Below are 21,286 nucleotides of genomic sequence, written 5' to 3'. Positions count from 1 at the left end.
TGGCAGAGGGTGGGAGGAAGCAGACTGCATGGCAGGAGGGGTTGAGGCCGAAGCAAAGGTGACGAGACGACTAAAAAATAATGGCAACCCCCCTAGGAAGGGGCCTCAGGTGGCTGGGGAAACGTGGGCTGTACACTGGCAGTGCTCACCCATGTTCCTGGCCACCTGATTGGCAGAGCAGTCCCAGACTCCCCGTCCCCATGGGTTCAAATTAGATATGCAACATAATGGGCCTCATTCCGAGGCTGGAGGTAAGGGTTAACGGTCACCGTTAATGGCAACGGTGACCGTTAACACTTACCACCATATTCTGAGTTCCCTTTTGCGGGTTGGCATTTAACGCCTGCTTTTAGCAGGCGTTAAAAATCCAACCCGCAAAGGGACCTTGGAGTAAATTACGGCACCGTAATTTACGGTGCCGTAATTTACTCCTTCCCCATTCCCATTGAGCCCTATGGGGGCAGGAATGGGGATGGGGAACCGGTATGGTGAATGGGGACTTACCGGTCCCTCCAACCTTGGAATGGACCGGTAATTACTCCATTCACCATGCCGGATTTCCATGGAGTAAATAGCTCCATGGTTGCTTACCATGGTGCTCTTTACTCCATGGATAGCTCCAGCCTCGGAATGAGGCCCAATGACTTATGCATATAAAAATGTATTGAGATTCAACCATTTCAACAGTTATTGGATGCTGAATTTCAGATCCTTTGATTACTGAATTACACTGGTCAAGATGTATGTATAAGTTAGTTTTTTTCATGTTTGTTATTTTTTATTTATTTATTTATTTATTAGCACTTATAAAAAGCGCACAGCAGCCCTTAGGCATCGTAGCGCTGTTACAGAGAGACTTGCTGGTTACTGGGTAAGTGGAGTACTTAGTGGTTACATAGTCAGCAGAAGACACATGGTTACAAGCTTAGTGGTTGTAAGGATATAATATGCATAGTGGATACATGGGAAACAATCACAATAAATACTGAAGACAAGGTTAACTCAAAAGTTGTAGGGCGATACATTTTTTGACAGATTTTAACCTTGTTTCAGCATGAAGTACTTAAGTCTCAAATTCTACAATGCAAACAACTGAAATCTCTCCACTGGCTCCCGGTGGCTAGAAGGATCAAGTTCAAGACCCTGTACATTGTGCACGAGGCTTTCTGGGGCTGAGGCCTGCACTACATCCAATGCTCTCTCTCCCAAAATACCTTCCTTCTTGAGCACTTTGCTCAGCTACATCCAACTCTATAAGGCTTAGACACTTCTCCAGGCAGAGAGTGCGGAGGAGATCTCTCTCCTCTGCAGGTGCCTCCCTCTGGAATGACCTCCCTGCCCCTCTTATACTTGAGCTGGACCACCAGAATTTCCGGAAGCAGCTCAAAACATTCCTCTTCTCCTCTGCTTTCTCTCTTTGCCTCCCCTGCTGACCTATCTGTCAGCTTTACTGACTGTTTGCTTAGCTGCCCTCAGAGTCTCACTGAGTAGAAGGCTCTTTCTTGATCAGTCACCCTTGAACTGCCTCCGGGCCTACCAAACACTTAGGGGATGTCACCAGAACCCTACAGACCATTGTTCTCCTTGCACTACCCAGGGCTGCGCTGCCCTGGCTGCACTTACTCAGAGCATTGCTGCCCTGTTTTCCGCTCCCCTCTTCCTTGCACTTCCCCCCTTCCTTTCCCCTTGCACTTCTCGTTCTCGCACTTGCACAATCTGAATGACATACAGCCTAGTATGATCATTTGTCTTGTCCTCCATCTTTCTTCCCTCGCTTGTCTTGTCGCACCTAGAAACACTTGTGTACAAGCATGTTATAAATTACTTATCATATCATATCATATTAAGAAAAGGGGTCAAGTTCAGTGATTGACTATATTTTGTTCCCTGTGGAAAGATGGTACACATATGAGAATTCCGCTATTTGTGCTAGGGGTGAAAGCAACCATAATGCTCTGTGTTTAACCGCGCATCTAGTGGATATTGGAGGTGCAGGAATCCCGATTGATATGTTGTCCCTCGAAATGACTAACAAAGTGAGGACTAGGTGGGGAACAAGACACGCAAAAAATAAATCCTTGTGGCTTGCTCAGATATCAACAAATGGGGATCTTCAGGCACTTCCTAATCTGTGTGGCCCTTCCCAAGAACCTGACCAAATAAATTAGGGGAGGGTGAGAGAAATGCATGAACACATGATGTCCTCCCCTTTTCCACTAGTGGCAAAAGAAAAACAAGCCCATATACCATCACCTGAGTCAAACACAAAGGGCTGGTTTGTGAAAGAATGCACAGTTCTAAAGAGTGCACTGCAAGATGCAGTAAGACAAGGAGGGGGCATGGAGCATGCCACTTTGCTGAAGGAAACCTATAACACCATGCTCACACAAAAGAAGAAATAATTCTGTAACAGGAGCTGGGAAAATCTAACAAAATCTACAATTGATAAAGATTCTAAAGCTTTCTGATGGACCACGACGCTGGGCCTTGGGCAGTATAAATCCTACGTTGATGCTAATATATCTGAAGAGGAGTGGGTTTCACACTTCTCACTGATTTTCGAAGAAATATAGCCGACACCTTAACCACCTCAAAGGCACAGCCAGTACACTCTGAAACCAGGGGCCTAGACTGAGAGATCTATCACCTACATCATCAATTGCCTTCACGGAGACAGAAGGGCATAGAGAGACCAGAGTGACGAGATGAAATAATATTTTTCTCAGATGACAAAATCGGTATATCTATTAATCACCTGGGCAGTGGTAAGGCCCCTGTACTGAACATGATCCCAGGTGAAAATTTTAAGCATGCATGTGAACAGTGGGTTCAGCTACTTAAAACAGTTTTCCCTCATTTCGTGAGTAATGGGGTTTTTCCCACGTCATGGTCGATTTCCATCATTACAACCAAAAAAGTGATGGGTGGAAGGTTTTGAATGAATCTGAACCACTGTATTGCTCTGGACAACCTTCCACAGCACCGTTCTTTAGCCTGTCTGTCTGCAAAAGGGGTCCATCCATATGCAAATCAGTCAGGTACTGCCACCAATAGGAGCAGCCCAGCCCGAACCGCTAGGCCAGACCCCTCTGCGCAGACACACAAACAACGCAAGACATGTTTCGGCCTTGTTGGACCACCTCAGTGAGATGCAAATTGGTTCCCTATGGTGCCTCAAGCAAGGGACCCACGTCTTGTAGTACCCTCTCTCACATAGGGAGACAAACTATAACCAAAAAAGTGATGGGTGGAAGGTTTTGAATACATATGAACCACTGGCAATGCTCTCAACAACCTTCCACATTACTGTTTTCTAGCCTGTCTGTGCCATTGCAAAAGAGGTCTAGCCATATGCAAATCAGTCAGGTACTGCCACCATATAGTATCAGCCCAGCCCGAACCACTAGGCCAGGTTCCTTCTGTGCCAAAACATCATTATACTACTCTACAAAAAACGTCCAACTCATGAGGTACATTTGTATAGACCAATCAGTCTTCTAGACATTGATAACAAGACATTTTGCCACATTATCCTATCAGAATAAAATAGCTATATGGGAGAAAAATCCATTCTGGATTGTGCACAGGGTGGTTTCGGATCAGGGCTTTCTACGGTGAACCAGGTTTTTGTGTTTTGGTATTTGTTCTCTAAATATGCCTTAGCCAAAAAGAAGCCGCTATATGTAGCATTTCTCGACTTGTCTTCAACTTTTGATGTGGTAGCCAGAGAAAGGCTATGGGTTAAACTGGCAAAAATAGGAATTAACAGCTTGTTGCTTAACTTCATCAGGTCACTATATTTTAACACATCTGTCCAGATACGGTTTGGCTCGCAAGTTGACCAAAAACATATCAACAACCATAGGAGTGAAACAGGGCTGCTTGCTTGCCCCAGTTTTATTTTGTTTATAAATTAATGACATGTCCAAGTATGTGGCAGAGGCATCTAAAGATATCCCTGTAATTAATGGAAAGCCAGGTCTGATGCTATTTTATGTGGACAATTCAGTTCATTTCTCAAGAACCCCAAAGGCTCTTAGAAATCTACTTCAAGCAGTAGCTACCTACTCTAGTAACAATCACCTAATCCTAAATAAATCCAACACAAATATCATAATCCTCAATAAACATCATAGCAGGAAGGAAAAATGCAGTGTTATGATATAGGGTGAAAACATAGATATAGTGAAACACTTGACAACTCTGGGGAACGTCATAACATCAAATCTCTCCTGGAAATAACACATAAAATATACAAATGGAAAAGCAACAGCAGCAGAGAGAGCAATTATTAGTTTTGCCTGTGAGAATAATGATAAGTTTGGATCGGAAGTCAAAAAAGTCCAAGTGAAGTTGGGAGGCTTGGTAGCTTATGGAACTGAGATTGGGGGCCTTGATAAGAATGTTACCAAAGTTGGCCTATGCGAGTGCCAATTCTGGAAAAAGCTACTATATCTCCCCAGAAGCTTTCCGAATGCTGCCCTGCTCGCTGAAGGGTGCTTCTGCATACAACAAAGCAGGGTGATGGACTCACCTGACAGGTATGCAGTAAAAAATGTCACATCTCACAAAAACAAGCTAGTGTACCGGGCATGGCGTAAACTTCTCATCCAAGACTTTGTGTCCACATGCAAGAACCAGCTGGAAATATATCTTACGACACTGGGCTTAGGACATATTTTGGCTCCATGTTACTGCACACCAACACTATAGGCTGATGATAAACAGGTTAAAGAACTCTCAATTTGGAACGAACAAGAAGGACTGAGGGGCTGGAGTGCCTGGCTCACATAGATTGGCCTGATATCTTTAAAGTGGGGGAGGACACCAGCTTTACTTATCGACTTTGTCTAATTCCCAAGTCATTCGTCTTTTTGCACTGGCCAGAGCTGGTGACCAATTTGAAGAAATGGAGTGGTGCTCTCAGCGCAAAGTGAAAAATGTGTGAGGCGGAGGATGAAAATGTGCAACACTTCCTACTCACATGCCCAACGTATGACTCAAGTCAAGATGCATTAAACCTCCATTGAAGGAAGGTCTCTCAGAGAATGTGAATGCAGCTGTGTCCCTTCATCTGGGAGACTTTGACTGTGATATTACTAAATCAGTGGCAGGCTTTATTTATGGGACTTGGCGCCGAGGCTAGCTTGGTGCTCAACGAACACAGGTTCCTAGGCTTTCCCGGCGGCTGCGAGTGAAGATGATTTGGAACAGTTGTAATAATCGACTCTCTCCTGGGTACATCCATATATTAGATATCAGCCACTTTGCCTGGATGGTCGAGAGGGAGGCAAAGCCATAACGTGATGATGATGACACATTTTACTCCAAATTTTAAATCACATTGGGCATTTAAAAGTGTTAGAAACCGGGGCTTTTTGCTTGCATATGGCATTTTTTTTTATTGTATCCTAATGCTGTGATTTGTAAAGCATTTTTACTTTCTCTTTGTTTTTAATAAACATGACATGTTTTATAATTTTAGACTTTGTAACAGTTTTATTTTGCATTCCAAATATATGGAATGTGTTTAAATATTGAAAATCAGTTGTCATGAAAGTCTAAATCAGCCGAATGTGTGAATAAAATCTAATCTAATCTGTATCAGAAATGATTGCACTTCCTCTTGATTCAAATAAGTTTTTAATATCAAATCTGTCAAGGTTCTTCCTCTCTCATGTAGATTTTACTCTTAGATCAATTTTATGTCATAATCTAATTATAACATTGGCCAATCTGTAGTCAGAATTTTACGAACTCGAAAGGAATCTATGAAGTACTTTTTTTCAAAAACGTTATTTCTTTTTATTTCAGTTTTAGAAAAAAACTGTTGCTTTCTGTCATTAGTAATCACTTGTCGTTCTGCACATTTCACACTGTGCTGGGTATCATTTCACACTGTACTGAGTATCATTTCACACTGTACTGGGTATCATTTCACACTGGAGCCATTTTTTCTTGTCCTCCTGCGTACGTCCAGTTTTCTCTGCTGCAATTGTGAAGCTTTAGAGTACATTGGCAATTTATGCCTCTACGTTTTGTATCCATCCTCCTTCAATAAGCCTCAGCTGAAGAGCCGGGTTTGGCTCGAAACACGTGTCAGGCTGACCATTCTACATCAACAAATACACTTTTCTATTCTTCATAAATTGTGCATCTTTGGCGCAGTGTGTCTTGGCATTTCTTTGTCTGTATCATTTCACACTGTGCTGGGTATTAACAATTTGACATCCATTTTCTGAACCCGAAGTGTTGACTGAATGACAGTGAGTTGATCATACATTGTGAAGAAAATCGTTCACATGTAGAAATCTATTCCTGTCAGGAGGGCTTGCGGGATATGTCCAACATTATTTTATATTGCTTAATTGACCTTTTTGTATTCACAACACATGCATATTCATAGTAAACCTAATAATTTAGTGAATTAATGAAAACAAAGATAATTGCAATGCCGTATTCGTGTAGTAGCCACCTCAAACACATATCATCTGTGATAAAATATATATTTTTTAATTGATGGGTTTGTCAAAATATGTTTTTGATCAAGGTTGTGTATGAATAAACTGGTCAGGATAGGGGCTATGCGAGAGATCATAGCCATGACTCTTAATCAGTCCAATCAAAAATCCACCAAATTGAACAAAATTACATTTCAAAATGAATGCCAATTATTTCAATCAAACAAATTTGGTGATCTCCATTCACATTTTGTCTTGGCAACAGAACTTAAGGACCTGAACATTTTCATCTTCAGAAATAATTATATACATCTGGTTAATTAAAAATAGATGCTCTGTTATGTCGCAGAACACTTAGTTTTTAAATAAAAATCAGTTGTATCGCTGATTTGTGATTGTAATGTATATGCTAACAGTTGTAAAAAATCAATGTATGTAAATTACTGATTATTGAAAAACAATTGTTCCTACCAGAGGCACCCTGTCCTCCCTGTGGCATGGTGCTGTTTTGGAAATGTTATAGTAATGTACTGTGATGAATCCGAGGGAGTCTTCACTGTTTTCACAGTGGTGACCTCTTCCCATGTAGCCAGGGGACAGCAACCGCTTCATGATCCTGACCCTGGGCGGCTATATGAGGGCGGATCACATGGGGAGAGACAACCTCTGGGGAGATGTCATATGATATGATATGGCATTTATAATGCACCTGCACACAAGTGTTTCTACGTGCATAGCTTAATCGGATGAAACATGGTATGCCACATTTTTCCTTGAGAATAACCCTCCCATACCTGATGCCGTCATGGCATATTGTCACACGTCTCGTCATCCTGCTATGAAGGGTAGTTAAAACCTTTTCCCAAGAACCATAGGCCAACCTGAGAACTCTGAACTGCCTTATGAAACTTATGAAAACGCCTTCTCCAGTCCCGCCTACCAATCATCCAGCACTGATTTGCCATTGACAACCACTAAGAATGTTTACCCAAGTTTATCCTACAAATTGTCAACAATGGACTTCCCTTCCCAGAATTACCAAAATACTAAGACGAGGAAGAGGAACCGAGCAATGCAGAGCAAAGGAGGCCTCAAGCCCAAGGAGCACTCCAGTTGTTGGACCCACACACCTGTGACCAGGAAATCTAATAAGCAGAAGCAGAGAGTTGAGGTGTGCTGATGGACTAGCTTTCCCAGAATCACCAAACTCCTAGGACAAGGAAGAGGAACCGAGCAATGCAGAGCAAAGGGGGTTCTCTGCCTAAGGAGCACTCCATTTGTTACACACACACATGTGACCAGGACATTTAGAAGCAGAGAGTCGAGGTGCGCTGCTGACAGGAAAGAGCAGCGCCTCCTCTCCATGCGGATCGAGAGACTGAAAGGCTGAGACCGGTTTGGTGGAGCCATCCGGCTCGAGAGCCAAGAAGAAAGAAGCTGCCACATGAAGAGGACATGCTGCGGGAATGCCAGGAACCACCGATAGACTCCTGGGCATTCACAGGTGTTAGAAAACAGCATCTAACTCACCAGAGCCTGGAACTAAGCAGACAAGCCCAGCGTAAGCCGCAAGAGATGGGAATGCCAGGGGGAAGTGGTCAATTTGGTTCACGAGGCACGGAGGCCACCAGATATTTGGAGCTTAGCTGCCAGGTATGCTGGTGTGCTACACATCACTGCTTTGTAGATGATACAAGGATTCTTGAACAGTATCCTGGTTTGGAGTGGAAGCCAATGTAGTTTGCGAAGAATGGGGGTAATTCAGTAAGATTTCCCTGCTCAGGTAATAAAACACGCTGCAGTGTGGTGAACTGCGTTTAGGGGAGCCAAGTGAGCAGCTGAGAGGCATATCAGGGGAACATTCCCCTCATTGATGTGCAAGACCACCAGGGCCTGTACTAAGGTCTGGAAGTTCTACGGCGGGAGGAAGGATTTGATTTTACGAAGGGTAGATATTCTGAGCCAGGCTATTTGGGCCTTCTTCGCTATATGTTTCTGGAAGGTAAGGCTGCTGTCAATGGTGAAGCCCAAAGGACTTAGCTGAGTCTGAGAGTTGTGGATAAAATCCTTCCAGGCACATATCATTGAGCCATTGTTGGACAGGATGATTTCACTCTTGGCTGGGTTTAGTTGCTGCAGTCGACATCGAAGACTGGATGATGGCTAGGTAACCACAGACACAAATGATGTCCTGCATGCTATTTACTTATGTACAATTGAGTATCATTCATGTATTGGTGAATGGCTATATTGGGATCTTTGAGGAGAGTGCCCCAAGGCTCCATGTAAAGGTTAAAACGGATTGGTGAGAGCATGGAGCCTTGAAGGACTATGCAGGAGAACTGGAGTCAGGTAGAATGCAACAAGTTCATTTGAACAACCTGATGTCTGCCTGAGAGGTAGGAGGTAAACCAATTCAAGACAGAGCCAGAGAGCCCCATCCTGTCTGCAAGGATGGAGAGAAGGATGTGGTGGTCGACATCTGAATGTTTGCAATTTTGTGATTTCTATTTTCTTCTTGTGTTTAGTTATACTTTCATTTTAAACCACCAAGAAATTATTCCAATCTTCTTTAGGGGATTCTGGTTCCAAATCCTATTGTATAGCCTATAATTCTACTTTTCATTCTATTGGGGTAAGCCTACTGTAACCTGGGGTGTTTTCAGAAAGAAACCATTGTAATCCTGCAGCATGGCATTGCTCCTATGAGTGATTGAATGGGGCACATATGTGCCTGTATATGGCTATTGCTTCTATATGCATCACTGAGCAAGGGCTATAGTGCCAAGGCAAGCTAGCACCAGATTTAACACCTTGAAACTAACTAGCAACTGGAAAATGGGAATTACCATCAAGAAGCACAGGTGAAGGAAATTGTGCTTTGGGAATCTGATAAAACAATGTTACTGCACCAACTCAAATTAAAAAGTGCCATTCAAAACAATTCATATCAGTTACATATGTAATATTCATAGTGATTTTAAAATTGGATGTTTTCCAATTGTAGAGGACTTCATAAAGCTAAACTGTGAAACATATGTCAGTCTTTGATCTGAATCACTCTGAAATCTGAAATAGTTTTGGATGGATTTGCAACAGGCCTTTTGATCTTGTCTTTAAACTGAGAAATGGTAATACAGTTAGATTGACTTGCAGCTGTTGCCTAAATATGACTAGGTAATTTATGACAAAGTAATGTTTTACTCCATTTTATTCAGACAATGATTTTGTGAATCAGGATGATTTTCACTTGATTATATGACACACAGGCTGAGTGTTTTTCCTATTAATCTTCAAAAGATTAACAACCACAATCTATGGGTATATATATTCGAATGTTAGATTGCACACGGATGCCAGCTGCCAGTTCATGTCTCAACAAGTTATCACAAGTCTGTGAATTGAATTGGCTTAAAACCTGTATCCACACATGAGAGAATGTATGGGATGGAGTCTCCAAAAATTGAATGTGGCAACCCCAATGCACTGGATGGCTGCAAGACTGTTTGAAAGGCATGCAACCCAGTGATGGCTACCAGGATTCCCTCTCCAGCCCCATTGTACACATAGGACAACCTCCCATACTGTGTGCATACTGGGATCGGCTTCCAAAGCACAGCAGAAGCTAAACTAAAACCTTGATGTGAAGCAGTCCTGCTTGAACTGGCAATCTTTCAAGACCACCCATATATCAAAACTTTGTATGGTGCTTCCCTCTACAATAGTCAGTTCAAAACTGGCGCCTACTTACCGGGATCCAGCAGAACCATTCAGTTTGCACACCCTCAAGAAGAATTGCTCCATGTTGCTGATACGAGGGACAAACTGGACAGAAAAACACTAAGAGAATGTAGGTACTTCTAAAAGTGTTATTTTTCTATCTGAACTGCAGTCATAGGACCCGCCATCCACACATCACCTGCACCGGAAAGACTGCATCGAGAGACAGTTTCAGAAGCCATTTTCCCTCAGTATTTCATCTCTAGTGGATCCTCAGATGTCCTTCTTGACTGAAGAACCTGCAATAGCTGCTACCCCACTGACTTTGGAGACCGGAACATAGAAAATCATCACCATGAACCGCCACCGTCAACAACTGCTAAAGATTCATCTGGCTCATCTTCAAAAACACACCTTTTTGATCTTGAATGAAAGGTCCTATTTTACTATTAACCGCAATCCCCAACATTAAGTGGACACCTCCCTCTGGCGGACTGCCCGGAATCTGGACCAGTATCCCACAGAACCAATCGGAGACACATCCGTATAGCCTCACTATGTTCTATGAGAGATTAGCCCGCAGTTGACCGAGAAAGGTGCTGCAGTACCCCAGGGCCACCCTTTTATAAATGTCCAATTTTAAGGAGAAACATGGACCTGTACTTCTCCCTACCAGCCAATGTAGAAACTAGTGAATGTTCTTCTCAGAGACCTCAGACTTACAATATCTGAATTACTTCATTGTAACTGTGCATACCGTCTTACCCACCTTCCTAGAAGATATAAAGCACTGCTGACATAAACCTGTGTGGGAGCATTCGACTTCTCAAAGTAATAATTGATCACTCCATAATCTTGTCTACACTGCTAACAATCTCCTAGATTTAATCCAGTTTGACCTTTTCTGAATAAGGTATAAGATGCTGTGAGTCTGAGATGCTCTAGCGTGTTTGTTACTATCAGTGCTTTGAGTGGGATTGAAAATAGAAAATGACTCTAGTTAGGGGGTATGGCGTAAGGACACGCCCCCTTACGAGAGCCTCCCCCTTCGATTAGGGGAAGTGTGGGGGGGGGTTGGCTGGTAAAAGAGGTGGAGCTGGGGCACACTGGCATCATTACCTTTGATGCGCCCAGCCCCTCCTTTTAAACAAAAGAAGGGGCTGGGTGCACCAAAAGGTGTGATACCAGTGTGCTCCAGCTCGCACGCACCAGGCAGTTCTTTGATTCAAGGAGCCCGCTTGAACCACCGGCTCCTTTAATGAAAGATCTGCCTGCTGCTGGTGTCTATGTACTTGAAACAGTAGGAGGGCTGGAGGGCCCAGCCTCTCCTTTGGTTCCGAGTAACTAGTCCTCATCCAGCATTCAGAATAGTTATTCAGAAAGGGACATAGTTGCTAATAGATTCCTAAAGAAGTAGTGTACAACAATATTCTTATTGTATAATCATTATCTAACAGTACTGGGCTTCAAAGTTGGGGACTCTTTACCTGTCTCACACTTGTCCCGCTGTTCTCCATATTTTATTTGAGATACAGGCATAAGCCCCAACCCTTCCCCCTCCCTCTCCCCTCCCTCCTTCCCCCCCTGCTTACCCCTCCCCTGACCCAAGGACGTAAGTCGCAACCTGTGTTACCAGCATGTCTTTGTCTCGCAAGCGTTTCACGGCCCCTTGGCCCTGCAGTGCCCTTGCCGCTGTTGATATTGCCTTGTTTTTCTTTTACTGATGAATGTCTGTTTAATATCTACGTTGTCGTTGTGTTGTTTAAATGCAATAAACAGAGTTATAAAAAAAAAATATTAAAAAAAGAAAATCCCATACAAAAGGTAACAACTATTGTGCATACCCTCTGAAATAAATCGCGATAAACTACACCCTCTTATGGTGACTATACAAACAGAAACAGTTCAGGAGCGGCAGTTGCTTCCTGAGCCTTGCACGTTATTTTAACTTGACCATGTCCTTGTAGAAAGAAAGGTTTACCTCTTGCAAGAAGATCTAAACTTAAGTTCAATTTTCAGGACTGCAAGAATGAAACATGACCACTCCCTTTTCAAGATTATTAACTCTCTATATTTTGATTGTGTTCAAATAATGCCTTGTCAAATCACCAGTCATGCCTCCAAGAATGATTTGCCTAAATGATGACAAGTAGGTTTGTGGGAGAACAACCATCCATGGATAATTTGTTTGTAAAACCCATGTCCTTAATTACCACATGGCTCTAACATCTGCCTGTTAAAGATGGATCAAGGATCAAAGGACAACAAGCTTAGATTTTCTAACATTTCTTGCATTCATCTTCTGGCGCTCAAGATTTCTGTGCATGATCTAAAATGCCTGGAGACTTGCACAACACTATACAATCCAACAATACCAAATGTACTCGAATGTGGACTGGGCAACGGGCAATGTGGACTGGGCTCAATCACGCTGCCTAGGTGAAATATTACCTTGACTATTTCCTCACCGCTGACAAGGCGTAGCCTGCCCAAAATGTCCATTATCCGGTCTGGGTAGGCTTTCCACTTGAGAAGTGCAAGAAGATCAACTGTAAAATAGTAAGAAAGAGAGGATTATGAACAGAAGGCACAAACAAAAAACACATTGGCAAAGCCACAAATTTGGGTTTTGAATGAGCATGTGGCAGACATTCATATTTTGCCATCTATTGTCCTCATAAGGTACTAGCCTCTTTTGCTCTGGTAACCATATCATATTACAGGTAATAATATTGCATACCAGGTTATGCCATCGAAAGCCTGGCACTCATATCATTGTCAGATGTTGCCTTCAAAAGTAAATAACATCATTGTCAGGGATTACCATCAAATGTTCACGTCCGGACATGAGTGGCCGTGTATTCTGATTCTCGAGTTGAAATTAAAAGAAAGGCTTTCAGAGCTGCAGCGGCTTTTCACCAGGAAGCTGTACGCAGACACAGCTCTTGTGGAACATGAAACACACAGCATGTTTTGCAGTGTGGATCCTTTTGCAATGCACTACTGCACTTTTCACTTTTAATGCAGAAGGATAAAGCTTGCACATAATCTGTAGTTTGCAGTCATCAATTCAGTCGATTTCATTAGAAAATGTGGGAATTGGTTGCCAGTATTTAGCCCAAACTGAACATTAATCAGAGGTAAGGACAGAAAAATAGGTCACCTGGAGGACACAAACAAAAAGGGAGAGGAGTTGGAAGCCGGTAGCTTAAATGAAATAGAAAAAGAGAGATGAAGGGGAGGATAAAAGCAGTGATATTAAGAATGAGAAACACACCAAAAATAAAGGATAGGGAAAGATAAGAGGAAGCGATGATGTGGCAAACAGACAAAGCAGCAAGAGGAAAAAGGGATGGTGGAAGGAGCGAGACATGACTATGTGAGATGGATTTCAATATGGGACAAAATAAAAGGTGGAAATAGCCATTGGGAAGTAAGAAGGTGATTAGCAGCGAAAAAGGCAGTTTAAAAAATGTATGGAAATGAGACATTGGGGAAATGAGAGGAAAGTTGAAAGAGAAAAGTAAAGCAGAAAGAGAGGAGGGTCGCAAATATGGTCCCATGATATGATTATCCTTATGTTTTGCACAGTAGAAATGCATTTTTATGCTGTTCTAAATGACAGCTGTCCTACCATTCTGAGTGAGCTTCGTGGAGGAAAGCTGTGTGGAGATCCAAAAGGATTCTTTGGTGCTACGCTGAAAGATGAGGCTGGAGGGTATGTTGGGGCAACCATTGAAGTCTTCCTTGCAGCATGGCAGACCCAGATAAAGTGCATGATTGTTGAATGTGCTGTTCTCATCACACTAAGGCAAGAAGAAGGGGGAGGAGTGTTACAATGATGAGTATAGCATCTCGACATAAAATAATAGCCTAGCAGTAATGATATAAAACCTGAGAGAGAATCAACAGTAAGGCACAATAGAACTGAAAGAATGTGTATCCCCTCTTTAGTGTGGACACGGTATGGCAAGGGTCTGCAACCTTTGGCTCTCCAGATGTTGTGGAATATAAATCCGACCAGTTCTAGTCAGCGTAGTCAATAGTGAGGGATCCTGGGAGTTCTAGTCCAAAACATATGGAGAGACGCAGGTTGCAGACCTCAGTGCTATAGTATCACTTCTGATCTACCAGAGCTGATTTCAGAATTTAAAAGGCGGGAGGCTGTTCTGTAAGTCAATGGAGTCTTGACAGGGTCTGTCAATGGCAAGACTGGTTGATGAGGCATCCATTAGAGCGCCTACCCACAGTGGTGGAAGTTCAGTATTCAAATGGGTTGGAAGCATATAACTAAAAGAGGTGGTCATGCACAGTATCTGCGACCCTCACACTAATACAAACAACAAAATAATCTAAGGAATATTTGGTAATCTTCAATTCAACACCCCGGTGTAAAAGTCCAAATGTATAGGTTTCAATGCAGGAAGACTCGTAGACCAGTTCTGATTCAACAAAGTTCCTTTCTGTCCAACAGAAAGGTTCCTTTTCTCCCAATACAATCTACCCTTGGGTAAATTAAATGCTCCTTCATAAACACTTGTTTCCAAAAATAAAACACTTGTCATTCTTCATAATTTCCTTCTTGATGAAGCAAATGTCTTTTCCATAACACTTGTGTTGCACTTTGAAGCAATATTTTGTCAATATCAATGCTGTTCTCATCAAACAACAGTTTATAAATTAAGGAAACGGTTCTCTTCAAGATCTAGAGAAAGATCTAGAGCAATTATCAACATGTAACACTTCCTTTTCCAACTGAATACTTTTTTTCATGATAGCAAACCACTTCTTCTTACAAAGAACAGTTTATAAAGGATTGCAAACAACTTCTTGCAAAATGACAGTTTGCAAAGAAATGATAATTGTGGTTATACTTTCTTTCTGCCACTACCTTTTGCCACAAATATAGTGTTTCAAATCATCTTCTTCTTTTCTACTATGGGTCCCTTTCCTGGTTTACTCACCTGCCGGGATCAAAACTTTTATACCTACAAATGTTCACAGTATCAATATTTGTTCCCAAGACTTTCCAAACCAGCATCCCATGAGAGGAGAGCTGAACAATGGTTGCCTCCTTTATAGGTAATATGGGTTACAAACATCCCCCCATTGGTATCCCACCAAAGAGGAATTGCACCCTTTTTGCTAATTTGCTGCTTCTACATAGCCTGTTGGCTGTTGGCGATTGGGGGTTTATAGGTTTCCTCTAGCTGGTATCTCATACAAGGGCAATTAAGCCCGGCTCGGCGTTGTGTTACTTTCTTTGTTCGGTATTCAAAATCATCTGTTTTTATCAAACAATCTTTCGGAGCACATCGGGGTCACCTCTGGGTTTAGGCCAACTAACCAGATTGATGTGGTGTCTCTGATTCTTGATTATTGGAGGTGGTGGACCTCCTCTGTTCTGCCCGCTCTCCTGACAGCATCCTCTCAACTCTGAGGGACTGCTTCTTCTGCCTTTGAAGCCCCAGTAGCTCCACTGCTTCACCTTGCACTCCACAGCAGTGCCCATCTGGCTTCCCTCTTCTGATGCTGCTTTCCACTATGAACACTCTGCATGGTCCTCCATCTTCCCGTTTCACTTCAGCACCAGCTGTGCTTCTCACTGTTCTCACGGCGACCTCAGCTCTCCAGTCTGCTTCAGCAAGTCGTTCCTACCTTCTCTCAGCTGTACTTCATTTCTACATTTAAATGTTCCACTCAGGTGTTTCCCTTGCAGCAACCAGGCCGCTCATTCGGATTAGTTGCTCATTGGAGCATTACTAATTCGGAGCCCTTCTGCCTGGGCCCAGTACTACAGGTATGTATTCTGGACCTTAAAGAGTTTAGTACTTTTGATAACAGGCTCTGTTTTACAATAAGCTATCACTGTTTTAGGGAGAGTAGGGGAATCTAGGTTTAAGGAAGTCATAAAGTCCCCATGATATGAGTCCCCTCCCATGTTATCCTCCCACAAAATACCACCCCCGGGGTCAGGATCAGGTGGTGGCTGCCTTATCCTGGCCACATGAGAGGAGGCCCATATGGGTTTTCAGGGATGGACTCACTAGATACATCACAGCCTGCATTAGAAGAAATGTGAGCTCCACCCAAACGTTGCTGCTGTTTCAATTTTCCAATGTGATTGACACTTCAGTGATGCTGTGAATATCTGTCAACATATTTCTTTACCTTAGTAACCTTGCTTTGTTTTTGTCCTGCTATACGTCGTGAAAGTGTATGAATTCTGTTGCATTATTATTCATTTGTTTTAAGTAACATTGTGCATCCAATTCCCAGAGTGTATAGACTTTGTTTATCATAATTTGTTAGGCAAAGCTTCAAGATAGGCCTTGACTTTGCAGGTCTGTTTTTTTTAATACACAATGTCATATAGCCAAATGGGGTCCACAAAGAAGTTGAACATAATTCTGAGGTTAAAACATATTTTATTTAACTCACAAAGGTAACTCCCCAGGGTGAAACGCTAAATAATCAGGGTTTCCAACAGGGCAAGGGTTTCATTTGGAACACCTGGTTTGGGGTACCTCCCCATCACCCACAATCTAGAGGGTATTCTCTTTGGAATTCTTTTTGCTTGTCTATGGTTCTGGGTGAGGCATCTTTCAGTTCCGTTAAATGTCGCTGGATATTGGCGATTATCTGTACAAAGTAGACTTTCTCTTCTATGTTGAGACACTACAAAATGGGGTTGCCCTGCCCATGTTCCATAGTTGGGCTATTTTTGTCACTTATTTCTCGTAGCACCCAGACCTCTCATTTCACCATGTGTCTATTTCTAATCTGGTGATGCTCCCCCTCGATGGCATGGCATTTTCTTTTCTCCTCCCACTGTGGGCTTGACCCCTTCAGATCATGCATTGGAGCAGGCCTGCCCTTTGGTGCCTTACCGATCTTGCTAAAAACATGCTACCTTCCTGTACTTTTCCTGATGCTTAAAACCAAACTCCTTCTGAGGTTCCCAGCCAACGGCTTCCTGATCTCTTAAAACAATTCCCAGATGTGTCCCACTAACAATCTCTTGATTGCTCCAATGAACCTTCTGCTGATGTTTCCCACCAGCCGCCTAACTTACCTCCCCCTCTGAACTATGCCTCCAGTTTCCTTTCTTGCTTCAATATGTCAACAGCTCTTACTCCAAACACCCACAATACCTGACTTGGACTTTAAGTGAATACATCCCTCTGACATCTCCCCTGGGTAGGGCTTCCTGTGAGTGAATGCACCTGCAAATTAATGAGGGGCTGTTATTGGCTGTCCCTAATGACTTCTCCTGTGTGTGTCTCAAGCCTTTTGGGCTGGTACAAGCCTTTAACACATTGGTATGCCATCTTGGAATTTCCTCCCCTCCTCTGTGCAGCCCCAGATTTCTCATGGCATTCCCTTGGTGTACATTTTTAAGAGCATTTTTTGTTTGGGTTAGTAGGTGGCAGTGCCACCTATAAGCCACAGCTATTGCATTGTACAGATAAGGAGAAAAGGCACATGAGGAGGCACAAAAAGCTTGAAGGTGGTGTTTAGATATTTGCCCATCCATTTACTGCCCATGGCTATGCTAATCCCTATGGCCATTTCCACCCAGTTTCTGCCCCACTCCGCTGAAAATACTTCCTGATAGGAACTCTTAGAGCACGCTTCACTCAAACATTATCATCAAACTTTGTACTCAAAGTGCCTGCCAGTCTTTTTTTCAAAACAGTTTCTACCAGTTAATGACTTAATTGGAGCTGTACAAACGCTTCTGGTGTAATAAAAATGTCTCAACCAGGTCTACTTTCAGCCACTCGATTTCTAAGCACTATCAGTGTCCGTTACTGAAGTTCTGTTAAAAAACAGCATTGGCAAAGCCAACAGTTTTGGCATGTGTATAAGTATTAGGCATTTGCCGGCACTGATATTAGATGCCCAGGAACTTGAACCATTGTGCATATGCTACTTAATGGCACTCTGCCTTTCTCATGTCTACAGAAAAGCCCACACTGTTGGCATTGCCAATGCTTGTTTAATATGGTGGCATTTATTGCTTTAGCTGTTTGGAATCAACTGTGGCATTAATGTGAACCGTCTTGCCTCACAAGTGCCTTCAGAAAATCTAGTGTGCAACTGATTTTCATTTGGGCTTGCTGTGTGAGTGCTGTTAGAAAATCTATTGTGCCTCTGATGTCTGCATTGGCATGTGTGACGATTCACAGGATCTTGTCACTTCGCCCCAGAGGGGAGTCCTTCCCTGTGAGCCTACGGAGATGAGCCCGCTACGCAACATTCACCCTGGGGGTAGTGGTCAGCGAGACCTCATAGGGAAAGACTCCCCTCTTGGGGACAAGGACTCCCGTTCCATGAAGGAACTCCCTGCCCCACTTTCCTATGAACACCTCAGACCATAACTGACTCAAAAGGCACAACCTGAACAGACCACTGTGTGCTATTGCAATACCACTACCAATATAAGAACCTAACATAAATTAACTGAGAAGAATAAGAATGGAGGGGTAATGCTGATCGCTCCTCTGTGGCAAATAGAGAATAATTTGAGAAGTGGGAACTATGGCGTGAGAAAGAATAATCTAGAGAAAGAGAAGATGGACAGCAGCCCTTCAATGGGGAGGACCCAACTAAGATGCAAAAAACCAAAGAAGGACTTGCATTATAGAGTTGTGTTCACAGAGACGGTGAAGCCTAGGAAGTTCAAAACTGAGGGAGAGAAGCCATGGCATTCTGGGAGGTCCTTGGTCAAAAGGACGTAGAGAATGAAGAAAGAAAGTGATGCAGGAGCTGGCAGGGAGCCGACTCGAGTGGGTGGCAGCATTGCCAGGGGGTGGCATGACCTCAAGGAGGGGGACAGCGTGGTCCGACAATGATGCCGAGGCCATACAGGAAGATAACTCAGCTGAGCCGGGGAGACTGAAACAGAGAAGCAAAGGAAGACACTGCAAGTGTTCCTCAAGATGGCGTGATCCTGACCTCACAGGAAGAACTAGTGATGCCAACTCGACAAGGTAGAGGTAACAGGAATGGTGGGAGACCCGGCAGGGGCCACGGGCATACGCTAAACCACAGAGAGTATCACAAATAATGAAAGATTAATCATACTCATCTCAGTACCCATAAAAGTATTAAAGACTAGAACAAACACAGAGAGTCATGATACTCGTCCCAGTAACAGTGAAAGCCACAGAACATATAACGAATCTCAAGGGACTCGCCATACTCGTCCCAGTAAGTGTGAAAGCAGCAGAGTATATATCAAATCACCAGGGACTTTGTCCAAATGATTACAAATCAGTGAGGAGAGGGAAGAAAGTCAAAGACTTGAAGAGAATGAGCTAAGTACCCCCACCTCAACCACTTTGCCTAGGATGCCTATATGTTGGAAACTCAATTTTGTGGTCTCCAGTCACGTGGGGAGAAGGAGTTGGATGAGCAGGATGGTCACACCTATGCACGAGGGCAGAACGTTCCTCTACTCCCCTGTATCTTCCAGAGCAAAAGAACATTTTCAAGGACACGTTCAAAATGCCTTATTGACAACCGACCACTGAGGTGATGATGAATGATGTTCTAATTGGTGGGAAGCGGATGTTTAAAAGTAACTCACCAACACCTGGCAGGCTGGCCTGCATGCGGCTTGCTTGGGCTGAAGGATGCTGATGGAGGTTAGAAGCCAACTAATGATAGAGGATCGCATGATTGGCGGTCCTATAGTTAAGTAGCCAATAGGACGTTGTGTATTAAGTGACGTTCATAGTGACCTGTTTTGAGGGAAGGGCTTAGTCCCCCACCTGATTTTAAGAAACCTATCAGCTTTCTCAAGGCCATTAGACAAGTAAGGATTGTATACTTAGATATTCCCGTAGACCCTATCACTCTCTTCAGTAGATTTTTCTAGTTTGCCATATAGGATGACATTAGTAATTCACAGGTTGTACGTCACCTATAAAGTAAGTTGAGATCATGCTGTGAGACATCCGCTGATGTCCGTTGTACTCCCTGTTTTAGATAATTGATATTAAAACAGTTGTCTTTTTGCCAACTTCCTGAGTCATTTCGTTTATTGATGTTTGAGTAACCTCTGGATCCCCATTCCTCTCAAACGTATCACTGACCTATCTTATAGGGCTGGAAGTCCTCCAATTCACCTGGTAGCAGAGAGAGGATGTTTTGATTTCCATCGAGATAAGTAAGCTTTGGGATCCCCCGGCAATATAGAACGACCTCTGCCATTCGGCTGAAAGGACGTAAAGCTCCCTGTGGATAACAGTTAGAATAGGTTAAGGCTTGCACAAGCTAGGGTAGACGGGCCCCTTGTTTTCAGTCAGATACCCCTCCCTGCATCTACAGGAAGCAGAATGGACAGAAAGTTGGAGAGGCTGCAGAAGGAGACGTTCCAATCCCGACGGTCAGTAGCTGAACGTGCGAATGGCAAGTACAAACTGAGCAAGATGGCAAAAATGTATGAATGGGTATTGGGAAGGGAGAGTGATAAGGGAAAGAACAAAACATTAGTAATGGTGGGTTGGAAAGGGATGGTCAATTCGACACGAGGAGCGTTGAGTTTAATGGGGATAATTGACTTGAGACAATAAGAGCGTCGAGTAATTTAAAGAAAAGGTTGGCTTCCATTTGGATCATTATTCATTACAGTTCTCAAAGGAATGACATGCTCACCTGCCATCCCGGTGACCCCCTGCCTAGGTTGACTCACTGATCAGTGCTTACGGTGATACAGCAAGGCTTCCAGCCGCCACTCTCTCTCCCTCTCTCTCTCTCTCTCTCTCTCTTTCTCTCTCTCTCTTGTGCGGCACCTCACTCGGTCTGCGCAGTGGCTCACTGTGGCTTTGCTCCTTCCACCGATGCATCTCTCGCAGCTCAGACCTCACTCCGAAGCTTTGCCTGGTCATGCCGGTTCCCTTTCTGTAGTCTGGTACTGCCCCCAGCTTCCTTCAGCCTTGCTTCCTGCTGCATATGCTCTGCATCTAACTGGGGTTCTCGAGCACTCTGTCTTCCATGTCACCTTCCAGAAGACCTCTGCGCTCCTCCTCCTGCAGTCCATAGATCTGCTTCCACAGGTGACACCATTTACCATTTACCCCATTCTTGCTGCTTTT

The 21,286-nt window shown here is 43.4% G+C and overlaps 1 protein-coding gene across 4 annotated transcripts in view; it reads right to left on the bottom strand.

Annotated features, from left to right (window-relative positions):
* DOCK3 (dedicator of cytokinesis 3) overlaps nt 1-21,286 on the bottom strand; it is a 2,582,899-nt gene that overhangs the window by 866,779 nt on the left and 1,694,834 nt on the right. For all 4 annotated transcript variants that reach the window (XM_069644069.1, XM_069644070.1, XM_069644071.1 and 1 more), the window contains 2 exons: nt 13,816-13,987; nt 12,633-12,730 (listed from right to left, as the gene is read on the bottom strand). In XM_069644069.1, the coding sequence (XP_069500170.1) occupies nt 12,633-12,730; nt 13,816-13,987 (270 nt within the window). The remainder of the gene's footprint in view (nt 1-12,632; nt 12,731-13,815; nt 13,988-21,286) is intronic.

This window comes from Ambystoma mexicanum, chromosome 2p, assembly GCF_040938575.1.
Source record: "Ambystoma mexicanum isolate Mex_15411 chromosome 2p, UKY_AmexF1_1, whole genome shotgun sequence".
Taxonomy (NCBI): Eukaryota; Metazoa; Chordata; class Amphibia; order Caudata; family Ambystomatidae; genus Ambystoma; species Ambystoma mexicanum.
The sequence above is the reverse complement of the archived record's forward strand: the minus strand, read 5'-3'. Positions and strand labels throughout refer to the sequence as shown.